Source organism: Venturia canescens, chromosome 9 (genome assembly GCF_019457755.1).
Source record: "Venturia canescens isolate UGA chromosome 9, ASM1945775v1, whole genome shotgun sequence".
NCBI classification, from domain to species: Eukaryota; Metazoa; Arthropoda; class Insecta; order Hymenoptera; family Ichneumonidae; genus Venturia; species Venturia canescens.
Window position 1 is genome coordinate 11,570,632 of NC_057429.1, and position 18,944 is coordinate 11,589,575.

At 39.6% G+C, this 18,944-nt stretch overlaps 2 protein-coding genes across 7 annotated transcripts in view; one reads left to right on the forward strand and one right to left on the reverse strand.

Moving 5' to 3' along the window:
• The window catches only part of LOC122415665 (rho GTPase-activating protein conundrum-like), a 39,795-nt gene that overhangs the window by 14,109 nt on the left and 6,742 nt on the right, over positions 1-18,944 (forward strand). Inside the window, exon 1 of one of the 4 annotated variants that reach the window (XM_043428008.1) lies at positions 17,671-18,007. The exons of 1 other annotated variant lie outside the window; for it this stretch is intronic. The gene's annotated coding sequence lies outside the window, so the exon portion shown is untranslated. Of the gene's footprint in view, positions 1-17,670; positions 18,008-18,116; positions 18,333-18,774; positions 18,901-18,944 lie in introns of those variants that run through there. 2 more of the 4 variants (XM_043428006.1, XM_043428007.1) reach the window with 2 other exon arrangements.
• Positions 319-15,634, reverse strand: LOC122415664 (putative serine/threonine-protein kinase YPL150W). Of its 3 annotated transcripts, none has more exons than XM_043428000.1 (7): positions 15,254-15,634; positions 11,390-11,661; positions 5,932-6,193; positions 5,534-5,816; positions 5,200-5,388; positions 5,005-5,123; positions 319-2,379 (listed from the first exon to the last, which is right to left on the reverse strand). In XM_043428000.1, exons 2-7 carry the CDS (start codon positions 11,453-11,455, stop codon positions 920-922), a joined length of 2,379 nt encoding a protein of 792 aa, XP_043283935.1. In that variant the 5' UTR covers positions 11,456-11,661; positions 15,254-15,634; the 3' UTR covers positions 319-919. The 3 variants fall into 3 exon arrangements, with proteins under 3 accessions (XP_043283935.1, XP_043283936.1, XP_043283937.1); XM_043428001.1 differs by having other exon boundaries at positions 15,053-15,634; XM_043428002.1 differs by lacking the exon at positions 15,254-15,634 and adding an exon at positions 13,554-14,168.

Genomic DNA, 18,944 nt, shown 5'->3' on the forward strand with positions numbered 1-18,944 from the left:
CACCCAACCATAGAACTAACTACTCGCTAGTGCGCTGTGCTTGGAGTGAGAAATGAAAAAGAAAATCCAAAACTTATTAAATTCGTCAAGTAAGACAGCGATGTTATAATTCGTTGAACAAATTTGTTTGCAGAGATTTTCACAATTGCGACTCGATCAAAAGTTTTGTTCTTGTCAATCCAGTGTTCGTTCGATCAGTTTCCGAGTTTGTGGCCAAGCGATTTATGATTGTCACAAACATGGAACCAAATTTAGTTCCCTCTCGATAATTCGATCAAACAAAATGAAAATAAATAAAGACACACACATACACACAAGGACAAACATAAAAGCATCATTTTATTCTCGTCACATACATATTTGGTCTTACACTTTATATTCTTGCAATCAATCTGTTGAAATTTCCCTAATTCTCACAATTTCACCTATCATTAATAGCATAATCAATAGAAAAAAAAGGGAAAACAAAGACATTTCGTATTCAACTTAACCTGGTCCCCACAAGCGTCGAGGTACACACAAATTCATGTTCTCGAATTCGTTTAATTTCGTGATTTCTACAAAGTAGCATTATCATCTAAAAAAAAAGGTAATTTGTGGGAATTCATAAAAAAACAGCGTCCACGAATTTCCTGTTTGCTGCAAGCGACGAAGGAAAAGTCGTCGATTGTCCAGGACGAAATTGAAGTAAAAATTGATTTGCGAGTTTCACTATTTCGTTTGAATCGGTCAGCCGTGATGGTCAGATTATTTATTTGTTCCCGTACTTCCTGTCTTTCCCACGACCCTTGGATCATCTCCCACAATCGGATCTGATTTCGTCGTATCTCAAATGAAATTTTCGAAGGCTCGAAGCATCGAAGCGCATTTCGTTCGTTCAATAATTCAACAAATGAGACAATCACGAGAAATTCGATGGTCAATTACTGACCGAACGACTGCCGCTCCCGGTTGAGCTTTGTCTCGGTAAATCGTGTCTCGTGACGGAGGCACCTCGCTGGGAAGCTCCGTAATGTTCGTAAGCGTCTTTTCCATAGGGATAAATATTCGGAGGTTGTTCACGAGCGACGCCGGTGGGTTCGCGGTTCCTAGTCGATTGTTTGTCACTCGTCATTGTTTTTGGCACGGTATTCATCGCTTGGAGGGTGTTGAAGCTTTGCATCACGAGGTGAGAGGCGACGGTCATGGTCAGAGGATTGTTCTGGTTGTTGAGGCTGCCATTGTTGTTGTTATTGTTATAATTATTGGCGTTGTTGTTGACGTGATTGGGAATCGAGGTGGGAACGATGCTGGTTGTTTCGGTGGCTGATTGGGCTGCTACGGAAAGCGGGATCACGGGGAGACTGCGGCTCGGGAAGACTTCTCCTTGAAAAATATCGGTTTGAGGCGATTGGCCGGGTGCAAGCTTTGGAAAAGGTGCGGTCTGGGCACGGTGCTTTCTCGTCGGAGCTTGAGGATTTTTCAAACTCGGTTGGTTTTCGTAGACGAAGCTCTCGTTGGGGGCTCGTTGATCGAGGATTTTAACGTTAGTTTGTTCTCGAGGGACCGAAGAACGTTCCTGCTCGTTTCTCACGAGCGAACCGTTCTCATGTCCGCTGTCCTCGCTCCCCGGGACTTTTTTTATCGGCGAGTTCCTCGTCGAGTCTCGCCTCTCGACGAGACCCATCGCGATCGGCTGATTGATCCCAGGATTCCCGACGCGATCATGAATGCTCCCCGCCGATCTTATCAGCATTTGCTCCTTCTCGAGCTCCGCCAACTTGGCCGCATTTTCGCTGACGATCGCCGAGCGCTCGCTCGAAATGGCCAGGTTCGGATCGCCGTTTGGGAAACTCCCGAAGCGAGCGACCGCGTGACGCTCCTGCGCTACTTGCGGCGCGAACGGGTTTCGCCTTTCCATGTGCTTCAACGTTCTCGCCGCTCGATGATTCGACGTCAGGATCGTCTGTGCGCGACGCGCTTTTCCACTTGCGACTCCGTTTTTCTTCTCCTCCGATTCCTCGCCCCCTCGATTCTCTCGCGCTCTCGTCAGGCTCGAATTTTTCTTCGACGACGCTTTCGAACTCGAGGACTCGATCGCTCGCGAACTCGGCCGTCTCTCCGGGAAGTGGCGCCCTTTCATGTTCACCTCCTCCTCCTCCACCTCCGAGTTTCCGTTCAATCTCTCCGCCGCCTCTTCCCCCTCAGATTCCTCCTCGTTTTCCTCCGCTATCGCACTCGACTCTATCCACTCCCTTATTCGATCTTTCTTCCGCGTCCGGTCCACCGTTGTCTCGATCCCGTACTGGGTCAATGTGAACAATAATTGATTCTTCTCCTCCAGCGAACTGTGGAAACTGTACATCGACGGCGACAGCTCGTCCCTCTCCTCCGCGCCCCCTGAAACCCCATTTTCACTTAACTGGATGGATAGCCCAGCCGATAAATTGTAACTGATCGGAATTTCCATACTTTTCGTGATGCAATAAAAATCTGAAAAAATTCAGCAACATTTGGAAAGTTACGAGCTACAATTCTCAATAATAATATTGCCCAAAAGTTATTAATAAATTGTTTAAATAAATAATTTTTTAACAAGTTTACAGTAAACCCTTGTTTTTTTTTTTTTTACGAATCGAATGTGCGCATTTTTCTGAGTGCTCATGATTTTTTTCAGAATTTTCGTGGATTTTTGAAATTCCCTTTTTTACATTTTTTAAGTGGCTCTATTTGTACATTTTTGATTCGGTAACCTTGAGACTTTTCAAAACTGATGGTAATTATGTCTTCTAAAACATATCATAAATTCAAATTTTTCAAAATTTTTTTCAACATTTTTTCAAGAAATTTCAAAAATCCACGAAAATTCTGAAAAAATTCATGAGCATTCGGAAAAATACGCACATTTGATTCGTAAAAAAAAAACAATAGGTCACCGCAAAATTATTGAATAATTAATTGTTTAAACAATTTGTTATCAACTTTTGGACAATATTATTATTGATAACTGTTGTTCATAGCTTTCCAAATGTTGTTGATTTTTTTCAGATTTTTATTGCATCACGAAGTACGGAAATTCCAATCAGATATAATTTTTGGTCGAGCTATCCATCCAGTTATACCTTAATTCTGAGCTCACAAATTATCGCAAAAATACTAAAAATTACCTGGAACAATAACATCTAAACTACGGAATTTAAACAAACGCCTGGTCGATATAATTGTTCATTGTAACCTTTTTTTCATTCATGTGTCTCAACGCATCGGAGCGACACGTCGTTTAGAAACGGTGAAGAATTTTCATAAATCCAGATACAAAACCAAATTTTTACGTCAATCTTATCCATCTCTTGCAGGCTCGATTTTTTTTTCAATTATTACAATAATCCTCTACATGAAAATTCATATATTGAACTGTAATTTTACATAGTATTTTTTCTCAATTATCGCTATAATTTGCTGGTAGAACGTTTTGTTTCTCAAAAAAACAGTGTGGGGTAAGCAGACCAGTATGGGGTTGGTTGACACATGTGTCGACGTAAATGAGTGCTCTAAATGGGCCTACTCGAGGTGTGCCAGAAAAAACATAATATTCTATGTGTGAAAAAACTGTAATTCTGATTGCGATGACGAGGATGAGGATGAAATATTCCTTTTTCTTGGTCAAAAATTTTACATTCACTTATGTCAACAATTTGTATTAATTGTTCGAATTATCAAATAAATAATATTGATAACTATCCGTTTTGGGTGGGGATCAAATGTTGGAATGACTAAAATTTCGAACAGCTAAAATCTCGAGTTTATAAACTTCGAATGATAATGTGGAGACGGATAGATTCGACTAGAGATTTGAATGCCGAAAATAAATAAAGCAAGGTTCGAAGCACGTTTACATCGAAAATAGAATGTAACAATCGCCCATAGGAGGATGACTGAAATATCGATTTTTCGAAAATTTGACTATCACTCTTTCGATTTATAAATTACTACGGTCAGCGATACTGTGAAAATTCACAATTTTCAAAATATAATAACGAAAGACGAAATATTACTGAAGTTGAAATACTGAAACACCCCAAAAAGTCGAAAAGTCAAAATAGCGAAACGTTATCTAAGTCGATCGATCAAAATAAAGAAATGCAGTAGAGCTCCAAATACACGCGTCTCACTCACTCACTTACTCAGACCGGTGATCTCCAATTTTAAACATCGCCATTTTGACATTCGCCTTTTCGAGCCATCGCTATTCTTCCGCATATCCAAGTTTTATAGGCTCGAAAAATTCACTTTCCATTTTTTCCTACTCTATATTCTGGTCTGTCTGTAAAACAATTACTCTCCATTGTGAATTCGAAAATATGAACTTTTGACATTCGGATGGTCTGTTAAAATTGCATTCGAAATGAAAACTATTGAAATATATATTTTCGGGTAAATACGAATTCAAAGAAGGAATTTTTGATTAAACACGCAATCTGCTGAATAGTCGATCGGGAATAAGAATTTCGAATTACTTATTTTTCTCCAAACTGATGTCACAACTTCTAAAATTTCGAAATATCAGCCGTTCTACAATTCGGTTATTCGACACATTGAACCCCACGCACAAAAACGCTTCGTCAAAAAAGCGATTCAATAACTCAGTCCGTCTTCCATTAAAAAATTCGAATTCTTATTCGAGATAGAGGAAGATTGCTTCTTTTCGAAAGAACCATTTGGTTTTTGAAATCGTTTTTAGTTCCTCGTAGCCCCGGTCTCCCCGACTTTCAAAATAACCGAAATCTTTTTTCTCACTCGTGTAATTTTCTGTATTATTTGAGAAGCCAAAAAGTGGAATTATTTCAAAAAGTTAAAGACGAATATTGTAAAGAGGGGGAAAAAGCCAAATTTCGGATAAAGTCTTCCCCCCATAAAATATCAACTGAAAATGAAAATAAAAAATTTCCAACACTTCGCGTCGAATTGCGCAATAATAAAGATTTGCGCAATGTATTCTTCACCATTGAGCAAAATGATTTTTACCCGTCATCGCTTTCTCCGCTCCCAACTTGGCGAGCCATCGGTCCTCCAGGTATTTATTCACCTCAAGAACGCTGATCGGCCGCTTTTCCAGTTTGGGTTCGAGGAGTCTCTTGAACATTCTGTGAAAAAAGGATCATGAACGGTGAATGATCGAGGATGAATGTCACCCCGAGGGGAGAGCACCTCAATTCTCACCTTTGAGCCCGCGAGCTGATGAGCTGGAACAACTTTGGTTTTTTGGCGATGTTGAGTGTCGCGTTGTGCCAGTTCAAGTACCTCGTGTACCGGCGGTCGTCCATTGCGGCCTTTTGCCAGGGTATGCATCCCGTCAAACAGACGAAAAGGACGATGCCGAACTGCCAAACGTCGTGCGACGTCAGAGCTCTGTGGACAGATAATCGTCGCGCATTTACCGTCGTTTCGATCGAAATTCGTTCTGCCTTTCGGCGAGGTCGGAAGCGCGGTTCGCGAGGCCAGAAAAGGCGGCGCGTTCGATACGAAATTCGCATCGGACCGGAATCCAACTCACTTGTAAGTCTCGTCGGTGTCGATCTGCAGAACTTCCGGCGGTGAGTAAGGCAGCCACTCGTTGTGTCGTCGTACGATCGTGTTGATTCGCCTCGTTTCCCCAAAGTCGCACAACTTGATGCGAGAAAAATCGCTCCTGAATACGAGAATGTTGTCGAGCTTTATGTCCCGGTGGACGAGCTCGCGACTGTGAATGTGATGAACCGCTGCCGCCAGTTGCCTGGCGACCCTTTTTGCGTGCAATTCTCCGAGCCCGGTCTCCGTCACGTTGGACGTGAGGTCACCTGTTGGGGAAAATAATTGGGGGAAATGGAGTTTTTGTTGCTTCGAGGAGAAAACGATGGAAAATGAATTTCGTTTGGTCTTTTGAGCAAGGAACGAGGCGAATCTGAGTCTCACCCAACGGCGCGTATTCCTGGCTGAAAATATAGAATCCAGCGGTTTCGAAGGCGACGTCATAGGTCGTGATGATATTTCGGTGTGCGGATAAGTGAAGTCCGTAGTGAAATTCGCGATAGAAGTCGGTGATGCTGGTGTACGCTTTCGGCAGAGCTTTGAGGACCATTTCGGTTTGGGTGCTTCGGTGCTCGGTGAGTAATATTTTGCCGAACCATCCTTCCCCGACGATTTGGAGGATGTCGAATTCGTCCGCGAGGTTCACCTGGAGGCCGAAGAGGGAAGCTGGTTTTTCATCACAGTGCATTTTGCGCGTGTTTTTCACCAGCGAAAAGTAATATTTCCACTCGCTTCAAAGGAACCAGTATCGTTCGCATTCACATTGTTCCGCCATCACGGATCACACCGACCTCGCGCGAGCCTCAAAAGTTTGTTTTTTCTTTACGGATCCGGTTGAAAATTGCCTCGATTTTCATTCCCATAGTAAAATTTATATTAATCGCGATTCTCCCCCCTTCGCATGCGCGCACTCGAAATCCTCCCTTCGAAAATCTCCGCTGAGGAAGATCTCGTTACAGCATTTTTATCAATAAGTGCTTTCTCATTTCTCTACGCGGCTCTCCTAACACATCTATCGGGAGTTCTCGCGACTCGCTTGTTCTTCGAGATCTACACGACGAGAAAATCTATTTATAATGACGCGACGACCGGAATCGTCCAACACGAGGACTCTTGCCTTTTCTCTGTCTCGCTCATACCCCGCTCCTCGCCCTCCGGCTTGCCCTCCCTCTCCTTCATATAAATATATAGCGCGTTATATCTCTGCGCATATGTTTGTGTATAAACGAGAACGAGAAAGGTCCGAGGCCTTTTCGACATGCATCCCGTGCCACTTTATCCGCCGCCACCTCCATACGAGCTACGAGTTATTTACAGGGCGCGAAAACAAAAACATACATGCTGTTTTTACGCGACTCATTTTCCTTAAGGTAGTTCATCCACGAAACGATTTTATTAAGAAAGTCTTGAAATTTACGCAGACTTTCAAAGAGTTGTCGACTCGCATGCATATCAAATTTTGAAGGATTCGTTTTATTGGTTATTTAAATAAACGTGTTTGAATACGAAGAAGAATACACAGAGGTATAAGGACTGTACGTAAAAAATGGTTTATATTGTCTGCATAATGAATTAACGTTTGGAGTCGAACGAAATGAACGAAAAAAAAACATTTGTAATTCGCCAATTTTTTATTTCACGAATCATTGGTGTAGACGAAAAACTAAGAAAGGCAAATTAGGCGGGTAACAGAATTGAAGAATTACTGGAATTATTGGAGCGTTTTTTTAGATCATTTCGTTGGACTCCGACGTTGCAAACTTCAGCGTCATTATATAACGAAGGTCTGGGGATGACGCTGAAGTTTCCAACGTTCGAGTCCAACGAAATGATCTAAAAAAACTCTCAAATAATTCCGGTTAATCTCCAATCTTACTAGTAATAAAGATATATTTCGTTAAGGAAGTTGAGGCATTATAGAGTGAAGTGTAAATAAAAAATCAGTCGAATTTTCAGCAAGTTTAGGAGCGTCCTTGCTGAGAAAAATCAATAACAATTTGGGCCAAATAACACGTAATCTTGTGGAAGTCAAGACACATTCAGTGATGTCTCCGTTACAAATGATGCTAAAAATATGAAATTTTTTGGGCAACATGAGCAAGGCTTGCCGAATAATGTTAATTTTTTTCAGATTTATTAGGAGATTTGCTGAGATTATATTAATAATAATCTATTTCGCGTACAGTTTTTGAGGCTAGGATCGTCACCGTTCGTGTTTCCGAACGAGGTTTCACCCGTTTTTCGTCTTTTTTTTCCCAACTTTTTTTTAAAGTGTATGCAACATTGCCAAACCGTAAACTGGCCTAACTTTTGAAAGGTACAGGTCATAACTTTTGGGTAAAAAAAATGACTGTACAGCCTCAACTTCCTTAAAGATTGAACGAAATTGGTAAAATGAGCACTCGTAATCTCACATTTGCTTATTTCAGCATTTTCTTTCTTCTTGGCTTGGCCCATTCCTGTCGCAGCCTTCTGTCTTTTTATTAACACTTTTTTCTTGATCCATTTCCTTTTGCGCTCTCTAAAGCGATTTTTGACATAAAAAACTACAGTATTTTCACCAGGGACGAATGAAATTTTGGGTTCACTCAGTGATGGATCCCCGTTCAATTAATCGCTTGTTATTTCATCAGTCAATAAATAAGTTGACTAAATTTATTCACTCAATTTTGAATTAATAACTCTGACATTAATTTAGAGTGATTATATCTTTAATTAAGGAGTAAAAATCGACCCAATCTAGACACCCATAAAATACGATCCCTCGGGCATGATCTACCTTAAGGGGGGGTCCTGCTTTAGGAAGTCAAAAAATCCGGTGTTTTCGAAATTTCTCAGCTGCGTATTATGTGGAGATCGTAATTACTGTTTGCAACAATGTTTTTCTCCATTTTCATGTATTTTTCTTTCATATGAATTAATATAAACCCGAAAAAATTGCGGAATTCTATATTCACAGCTCGATAAAGCTTCTTCTGTAGAAGCGTTTACGACGCTGAAGTTTGCAACGTTAGAGTTCAACGAAATGAACGAAAAAAAGATTTGTAATTCATCAATTATTTATTTCACGAATCATTGGTGTAGGTTGAAAAACTACAAATTTCAAATTCGACAGGAAACGATTTTGAAGATTTACTGTAATTATTTGAGAGCTTTTTTTTAGATCATTTCGTTGGACTCCAACGTTGCAAACTTCAGTGTCATAAGCGTTTTTCAAAATCCCTAAAAATATAAAATTTCGCAATTTTTTCGAGTTTTTATAGGTTCGCGTGGAAGGAAAATATATGAAAATGTAAAAAAAATTGGCATTTTCGTTGCAGACAATAATTACGATCTTCACATTGTACGCATATACCTGAGAAACTTCGACAATCAGACTTTGCGCATAAAGCATGTACAAATTAGTATTTCTCACATTGAAAAAACGATTTTGTACCGTTTTTGTGCGGGGTCTCGATTTTTTTCTTCGATCCGGTCGATTCCATTTCACGAATTAATGATCGGCTGGGTGAGGACCGAATTGCAAAATCCTCGAAAGCAAAGAGAAAATCTCTGACCGTTGTACAGGCTGCTTTCCCTCACATGCAGTTTTGACTTCCGATCATTCTTCATCGAACCCCGAGAGAATACGAGGCTCCAACTCGACCTATTTCTTTGCCCCTTTCCCCCGCAGAGCTTTCCATCAAGTTCACCGATCCGCGCTTTTCGCTTCGAAGATAAAAAAACTCTCGAAATCACGAGCGAGGTCACGGCGATCGGTTTGTGGCTCGATGAATACCGCGCGGTCAAGCGAAAAGCAATTTTTTTTTCCCAACAAACTAAAACTTCCATAAAAGCTCGTACTAACAATAAGTTAATTTGGCACGTCGAGAAGCGAGTCGAAAAGCCTATTTTTCGAAAACTAACTACTCCGGCTAGAAATTAGAGAAACTGGAGGATTCGGTGCGCGTTCGAAGTGAAAATTCGAGAGGTCGAAACGGTATTACAAAAGCTCAGCTCTCCCTGGTTTAATGCCAGGAAAAGGGAGAGTCTCTCGTAACGTAAGCTCACACTCACGCGCGTGTGTGTGTCAATACAGATATGCAGGCTTGTAAATCCGAAGCAAAAGTGTAAATGTTGCAAGTGCCTGACTATTTCTGGACTCGAGACTCTCCCATTGCCTGGAGTTGGCCGAGCCTCTCTATTTTATGCATTATTTTCCATCCTTTTGACTCGTCTAATCCACAGAGCACAAAAATCCCTCGAAAATGCGTTTCGAAATGCGACGATTAAGGAAGTTGAGGCTGTACAATCATTTTTTTTACCCAAAAGTTATGACCTGTACCTTTCAAAAGTTAGGCCAGTTTACAGTTTGGCAATGTTGCATACACTTTAAATAAAAGTTGGGGAAAAAAAGACGAAAAACTGGTGAAAGCTCAGTCGAAAACACGAACGGTGACGATCCTAGCCTCAAAAAACTGCACGGAAAACAGATTATTATTAATATAATCTCAGCAAATCTCCTAATAAATCTGAAAAAAATTGACATTATTCGGCAAGCCTTGCTCATGTTGCCCAAAAAATTTCATATTTTTAGCATCATTTTTAACGGAGATATCACTGAATGTGTCTTGACTTCCATAAAATTACATGTTATTTGGCCCAAATTGTTATTGATTTTTCTCAGCAACGACGCTCCTAAACTGTCTGAAAAATTAACTGATTTTTTTTTACACTTCACTTTATGCAATCGGTTTAAAAGCGGTGACATCATTTTCATTCTAATGCCTCAACTTCCTTAATCGAACGCAAAGTACCGAATTACGAATATTTTCGACCGTTTTGTTATTCGGATTCTCGAAACTTCTCGGTTGGTTTTTTTTTTTTTTTCAAATAAACGCGAATCAAAAGTTGACATTCGTGTGGCAAACTCGTTGATTTCACGACGCTGAAGTTTGCAACGTTCGAGTCCAACGAAATGGAGGAAAAAACATTTTTAATTCACTCATTTTTTATTTCACGAAGTATCGGTGCAGCTTGAAAAACTACGAATTGGAAATTCGAGAGGAAATAACGAAATTGGAGAATTGCTGGAATTATTGGAGGCTTTTTTAACATCATTTCGTTGGACTCGAACGTTGCAAACTTCAGCATCGTTTGTTTTCCAGGGACCCCGTTTCTGGGTATCTCGAATCAGCGAACGATTCTTTTGTCGGTTCGAAACTCAGGCGGGATTCCCGAAAGCTCGAAAGTCGTCCAAGAAACTCGAATACACTCGATGTGCTATAAACTCAACGAACATTTTTTGGCAAAACGTTCATCAACAAGCCTCACGCGCGACACTTTGTTTCTCGGAGCGAGCATATTTTCTCACGATCATTCTTCGCTTTTTTCCTCAATTCACGTGGATGCGGGCTTGATCGAGACGGTGATTAATTTCGTCGTGAGATCATGCAACTGCGCTTCTTCTTCGCTCGGGTCAACCGCGCGGCACGAACGTTGCATATAAAAACCGCATTTTTGTCCGATTCATTATTTTTTTGAGTCATTCAAATTATTCATTATTTTCATCGATTCTTCAAATTCATTCGGATTAATTATTCATTTTTTTCAGAGGTTCTGCCACTTTTGCCCGTTTCTCGAAAAACTCGTGCCGTTTCATCAGTTTTTATCTAATTATTGAGTAGATTTGGCTGTCTCGAAATAGCATCGATTCGAAGTTTTAAAGCCACGGGAATTTTGAAAATCGTTTCGAGTCTGCCGCGCGCGTTTATCGTCAAACGAAATCGTCTCGATTCGCACGATTAATTTTCGGATCGAATAATGTGAATGCGGTGATGATGCGGATTAAAGATTTTCTCACCTTTTCCAATTCGAATTCTCTTATTCTGTGGATCGAGCCTCCGATAGCTTTCTTCATCAAGCTCATTTTCGCTCGCGACTCCTCGACGCGTGATCGATTATCTCCGAGTTATTTTGGTCGTCGGTGAATATCTTTCCGAAACGGTTGATTGCCCGAAATAAATTTCGTACTGATGAGGATGCTGCGCTCGGTGCTCCCCCGGAGCTTTGGACTGCGACGACCGAACTTGGGCTATTCGAAAAGTCTCGGTTCCGCTTCCTCATGCTACTGTCCTATATATTCACAGACCACATATTTACACACCGTAGAACCATTCGAGTGAGCCAGAGTCGAAATAAAACACGTTTTTCTACCTCCACCCAAATTTGCTTACCGCCACCCAAATTTTCTTTGAATAAATTGACGGTTTCAAAAATAACGCGAACGATTATTCAATAACAAATCGCGAGGAATTAAAAAATCAATTCGGTTTTTATTACTGATTATTAAATACTAAAATCATTCGATAATAAATTAATTCAATTTATTAAGGAAACTTCGTTGATTAAAGGCAACCTAACGTCAATTCGGGTGGGGATCAAATGTTGGAATGACGAAAATTTCGAACAGCTAAAATCTCGAGTTTATAAACTTCGAATGATAATGTGGAGACGGATAGATTCGACTAGAGATTTGAATGCCGAAAATAAATAAAGCAAGGTTCGAAGCACGTTTACATCGAAAATGGAATGTAACAATCGCCCATAGGAAGATGACTGAAATATCGATTTTTCGAAAATTTGACTATCACTTTTTCGATTTATAAATAACTACGGTCAGCGATACTGTGAAAATTCACAATTTTCAAAATGTAATAACGAAAGACGAAATATTACTGAGGTTGAAATACTGAAACACCCCAAAAAGTCGAAATGTCAAAATAGCGAAACGTTAGAAAGTCGATCGATCAAAATAAAGAAATGCAGTAGAGCTCCAAATACACGCGTCTCATTCACTCACTTACTCAGACCGGCGATCTCCAATTTTAAACATCGCCATTTTGACATTCGCCTTTTCGAGCCATCGCTATTCCGCATATCCAAGTTTTATAGGCTCGAAAAATTCACTTTCCATTTTTTCCTACTCTATATTCTGGTCTGTCTGTAAAACAATTACTCTCCATTTTGAATTCGAAAATATGAACTTTTGACATTCGGATGGTCTGTTAAAATTGCATTCGAAATAAAAACTATTGAAATATATATTTTCGGGTAAATACGAATTCAAAGAAGGAATTTTTAATTAAACACGCAATCTGCTGAATAGTCGATCGGGAATAAGAATTTCGAATTACTTATTTTTCTCCAAACTGATGTCACAACTTTTAAAATTTCGAAATATCGACTGTTCTACAATTCAGTTATTTGACATATATTGAACCCCACCCGTCCATTCGGTGAAACAAATTTTAACAATTTTTTTAGACGCTGCAGATAATACAAATCTATTTTATTGATTGTGTCATCACAATACAATATATGAGCGAGATTTCCTGAATTTTTAAAACTCGAATACCAATAATTAACTCGATGCCTAGCTGAGACACTTCGGAAAAAAGTTGTCCACCGCTGAACAGTGTAAATTGAAACCTACTCGAGCGTTGCTTTTAAAATTTGGCACGTTAACTCCTTACACAATTAATCTGGGAGAGGTTTTTTCCAATTTTTCATAATTATTAATTTTCAATTAACAAACAGGCTCATTTTTAAGGAGAAAATCAGTGTTTTCACTTCCAAGTGTCACAAAAAATGCAAAAAATCGAAAAAAAAAATCCTCTCGTCGATTCCTGGTCAATTGTGCAAGAAAGTACCATGCCAAATATCAAAAAAGGATCGGTCGAGTAGATTTCGATTTATACTGTTGACCGATGGACAACTTTTTAGTGAAGTGCCTCTGAAGATTTGCTGTCATCGAGTTAATTATTGATGTTCGGGTTTCAAAAATTCCGGAAATTTTGTCCATATATTGTAACATGATGTCACAATGAATAAAATTGATTTGCCATTGACCGGTAGCGTTTAAAAAATTCTTAAAATCGGGTCTTTTTTCCACCGAATAGACGTCAACGCGCCCTTAAATTAATTTATCAATTATTATGAATATTCATTTATTCGTGAATTCGTACCAAATTCGTATTACGCAATGCGAGGTAGAAAAAAAAATCGCCACGTACAAAGGCCAAATTTAGTTCATTCAATTTTTATGTTCACAAATTATTTCTTTCTTTTCAATTTTTTTTGAAATTTCTCGCCTCCACATTGCTTTGCTTTTGCAATTTTTAAAAATCCTGATCCCATGTGCTCGGGGCGACTCCTGCATTCATTTGACGTTTTTTTCCTTTGGATTGTGAAAGTCTTGCAACCATTGATTTCCATGATTTTACAGATTCGACTTAATTTATCAGTTTTATTCAAGTTTGTTTCTTCTAACTTTTCACAATGAAGTGCTTTTTTTAGTGAATTTTGAAGAAAAGGATCAAATTATTTCTTATTCATTGTGATTTCTGGCACGATCTGGTTTTTCTGAAGGCACGTTTGTTAAGAGATTTATGTAGCAATGTATTATAACAGGGTTTTAGTTATTTAGAAAAAAAGCGTTTCACAAAGGGGCTCAGTTTTTCTTTGTAAAGATGAGTCGATTTTTTGAATGATTTTTGTAAACGTCATTTTTTTCTTAAAACGGTTTTCCCTATCTAACGTCGAATCAATTTTTGACGAGGACCGTTGTGCAGCGAGCAATTCGAAGCTCGGTTTACTCGAAATTTACTAAAAAATGTTCGATTCTCTTGTTTGTACGTTTCGCTGTGATTTTTCGGTGAACGATAAACGGCACACGCGCCAAAAGCGCACACCTGTCGCTGTCACTTTCGTTGGTTCTCATGAAAAATGATTTTTTGCTCTAAAAATTGATTGGGTCCGAAAAACTATTGGATTTTCTTGTAAATGTGGAACTAAATAATTTAGCGACAACTGTTTTGGCAGAATTAGCTCGACGTGCGAGCGCACTCTCCTCTCGAATTCCGCGATCGAGTCTTCCCCTCGCTCGTGCTCTGTCATCTGTCACGCACATCCTCGGGCTCTCGACGCGTTTGGCCGATCGCCAAAGGGCAGAGCGAGACGCTCCAGCGCGAAGGAATCAGACTTGGGTTTTGTCATCAGTCATCTTCGGGTCTTTGCTCGCAAAAGACACCACGAATTTATTGACTTTTGTAGATTCTCGTTGGAACGTCTCGGCCTCGAAGAAACATTTGATATTTTCCGTCGGAATCGTTGTCAGAATTTACTGATTTCGATTTAATCGAATTCATCAATAAATGCTAATTGATTAGTTAAAAATACAAATGGGAATTGGGCCGGAAGACGAGATTTCGTCTCGTTGCGATGAACCGAAATCGCAGTGATTATCGCGACAAGCTCTCAATCGATATAGTTTCGTATCATGTAAAGTTATCGTGAATTCTCGAACGCTGGCAAAACTTCGGCAGCAGCTACGAAATGTGTTTTATTTCGACACCGGTTTTTCTCTCTCTCTCTCTCGCTCATTAATCGCAGATGTTTTGCAATTTGTGATGCTTCGATGCATTCATTCCGAGAAATATCGTAAAGCCAAAACTTTTTTCGTTACGTTTTTCCCCCTTCGCCGTTCTAGATAGTAATTTTTTTAAGAAAATTATTGAATCGAAATTCGTTTAATTAATGTGCCTCATTTTTTTCGTTTCAATTATTCGCGGTACAATTTACGCCTCGTTTTCTCACAATAGTCACGACACTGCGATGCGAATTGGAAATCAAAAGCTTTTGTTGAATCAACGACATTTTTTCTCACCGATTTTTTCTCTAATGCATGTCTATATCGTATTAAATAAACTTAAAAAAGTTGAGGAAACTTTTTTTCTAGAACACACACTGCTTCGTTTGATCGAAAACACTTTAAACCACTCTCGAGTCGATGTCCACAGTTTTTTCACTGATTTGCTGCTCTTTCAAATCTGATCGAGTTGTTTTCTTCCACTTCGACGCACTCGCGTGCTCGCTCGCTTCTCCTTCGACTTTTTCGAGGCGTGACTTTAAAAAAATAAACAAATAATAAAACTACACCGATTAGGAATCGTTGTACCGATCACGATCCGACGAGGCGAGTCTCGGGACTTTTTCGACGAGTTGCACTCTCTCGTCTGTCTGCAGTATTTATAAAACACCGACCGGAAAGCGACTGAGCTGATTTTGGCGTCGAGCCGGCTTGGCCCCGCCGACTCGTCGACGACGTCGAATCTCTCTACTCTCTACACGCCCCAGTCTCGTAAGGTGAACCCTACGATTTGAGGTAGAATCCGATTTCCGTTCCACTCGGACACTACCAAACACAATTTTCACTTTTTTTCATACCGAAAAGTATGCATTCAAATTTAACCTCATTCGTTTATTATTCGAGTTTCACTAAAAACACTCGGTTCTCCCGAAAAATTCATTTTTATTCTCGTTTGATTATTAATTACCAATTTATTCATCACTCGCGATTAAAACACCGTCACAATGACAACAACGAGAATTTGCCACGTAAATTTCACAATGATTGTTGATTCATCGTTATTAGATTCGTCATTATCGTCATTCATTTTTTAAATCAAAATTAAAATTCATCGTAACAATGAACGATAATGTTCAAGTATTTTCCGGTTCAATGCCTGAAACTATTCATTAATCGTGTTCCAAACTCGAGAGTGAAAATTCGTTGAGGGAAAATATCACGAACATTATCCGATGAAAGGATAAAACTGATTTTTCTTCTCCCATTTTTTTCTCTCGTTCATTCCTCGTGAGATATATAACAGAAAAAGAATATTTTCCACGATACAGTATGAAAAATTCGTAGTCGAATTTTTTAGAGTCGAAGTCTCCCGATTATGAATGATCTCGTGATAACTCGGGGCCGTGTTCAGCTAGACACGATATTGAAGAGCAATTCTAGTACGTACTTAATATGAAAACGAAGGCGGAGCAAAATCCCGAAAAGTGTCTAGCCTCATTTCACTATATTTGTAATGATACGTACAGTGTACAAACGCGTGGCATTTTCAACTCTGTCTTAGAGTAATCATAAATTCAAGACGAAATTGAGAATCACAGTGCAGGTGGCGAGGACGCCAATATCGCGGGAAATTATAGGCGCCTCTCCCACTCCGTACCTCTCTAGCAAATATCCAAGTCGTATTAACAAACTGAACTAGAATTCTTGCCAATTTCAATACTTTCACATTATTTCGGCGAATTTGGGTCAGACGCGTTAGGTGTTATTTTGAAAATCACCTTTTTACCCATCCAAAGTTCGAGCCTCGTCATATTTTCGGTTCGACAATGATTTTTGAGTCAGGTTATTAGTTATTAACCTCCAAATATGATGAGCGAGTGCCCGACGATTGCATATATTCTCACAATCGGTTAATTGAATCGAGTTCACTGGATAATTACGTTTTCGATTACTTTTCATTTTAAAATACACGGGATTATCGTTCCGAACCATTGATTTCTCTAATTGCGAGGTCTGCTAGTAATTTATTAATCCGCGATAACGAACTAAGGCTTACGCGAAAGTTTTCCCGCCACTTTCTTTTTCACATGCGTAAACGAAGTCGCGAGAATGCGAATGAGATATCCTTATAACTGGATAAAGGATAGAGAATGCAGGAAAAACAAACCGGCAAAGCGATATGCCGGTTTCTTTTTTTTTATTCATTATATCGCATATTTGGCATTTTTTTTATGCCACTCGATGCTCTTCGTTAAACCGCGAAATGGTGATATAACGATAGGGGAAATTGATAATGCGATGATAGTACAAATGAAAACAATCAATTGTTAGTGGGTTCGTGAGAAAACAGGGGCCCAAAAATTTTGTTTAACACTGTACGCTGTACCAGACCACCAGACCGGGACCGGACGAGGGTTAGTCGATACTGACGCCTCTGGTGGTAAAAAATTGAACGAAGAGCTTCTTCGGTCCACTGAACTCTACTAATACTGGAAGGTTGATTCCCGCGACATTCCGACAGAGAAAGCAGAAGCATGGATCACATCCTTTTCTCTCCACTCAGTGCGCACGCGCATTTATTGTCGTACAGTCTTAACGAAAAATCGTTTTCTGGCGTGCAATACTTCCATATCCGACGTGTTCCAGGTCAGTTCTCGCGGTACTAGCTAATTTTATTGGTGGACTGTACCGACCAGTTACGAAGAAAGACACCTTCCATTCTGCGACTATCTCTCGCGGAACGCCGACTCAGCGTTCCAGATTTAATAGAGTTCAGAGCTTCGGTCCATCGCGCAGAGCAGCGCGGAAAAGTAATCATCTCCCCACTGTTGAGATTTTCGAAGTCGTTTTACAATACCTGTATCGAAGACTCGTGGGTCCTTCAAGAATGAGAGGAAGAAAAAAGAAAGAAGAATTATATGAACCTGCGTATAATGGGATACAGCAAAACGAGCTGTCGCTTCAAACAGGTGGTTGGGAGCATATAGTTTATTTCGCGCGTGTATACGCGCCACGTGTGTGTACCCAATTTACATAAACCCGTATACACAGGTATGAAACACATGAAAATAAAAAGTGAGTGTACAGGCGCGTCCATTGAAAACGTAGGAACTCGCTTTGCAATTGTAAGTTGGGAAACATCGCGCGGACAATTAGCAGTTCCTTTCGAAGTGGGAGACCAAACGGGGCCAAAAGAGGGGCTCTCAGAGCGGGAAGGGGGAAGGAAGAATTATATTCATTGCTTGTTCTGTCTCGTTGCAAAAGCGATGAGGAGCTGAAACGAAGGAATCGTGTTTTTTTTTTAAATAAGTTACGAGTCGTCACCGAGTGTCTTAATATTCTTCGATTCTATAAATAAACAATATATAAAAATAAGGTGATTGGATATTTATACCTGCGCATATATTTTGATTCAATATTATTGAAAGTAAAATGTTATCTCACTAATGAGCATATTCAAATATATGCGTTTAGGGGCACGATTATTTTTTTATATTTCGATACTAATCGTGCGATCTGGAATTTTCACAAAATCTTTTATTCGTTTATACGTTGATTTCATAACAATCGAAAAGTTGATTTCACTTAATGATATTGTCATTTTTTTTTCATTTCTGTGAATAATCTGCAGCACACGCGTTGGTATGAAAGAAAAAGACGAGTTGAGGATTAACGGTTTTACGCGAATAGTGTGTAACTGTACGCGTCATTGAGTGCGTGTTCCGAAAGGGATATATATTGACGTGACACACTATAAACATTCGTCCTTCATTCATGGACGCTTCGCAGTAGAGTGTCAATCGGTTTTGTGTACTACTGTATACGGACCACGCTCTTCAACACCTCTATATTATTTATATATACATATATAAATGAGTGTGTGCATCCACATTTTTTCGCGTCGTTACGTACACACATTTGTTTTTCTTCAATAATATACCTGTGTACGTTTGCATATGTGTATCATAAGTATATGTAATTTGTGCAA

Coding starts and splice junctions, on each gene's coding strand:
- LOC122415664 (XM_043428000.1), bottom strand. CDS start 11,455: ATGAGCTTGATGAAGAAAGCTATCGGAGGCTCGATCCACAGAATAAGA. Junction 5,817..5,931: donor CCAGGAATACGCGCCGTTGG/GTGAGACTCAGA, acceptor TTTCCCCAACAG/GTGACCTCACGTCCAACGTG. Junction 5,124..5,199: donor ATCAGCTCGCGGGCTCAAAG/GTGAGAATTGAG, acceptor CTTTTTTCACAG/AATGTTCAAGAGACTCCTCG.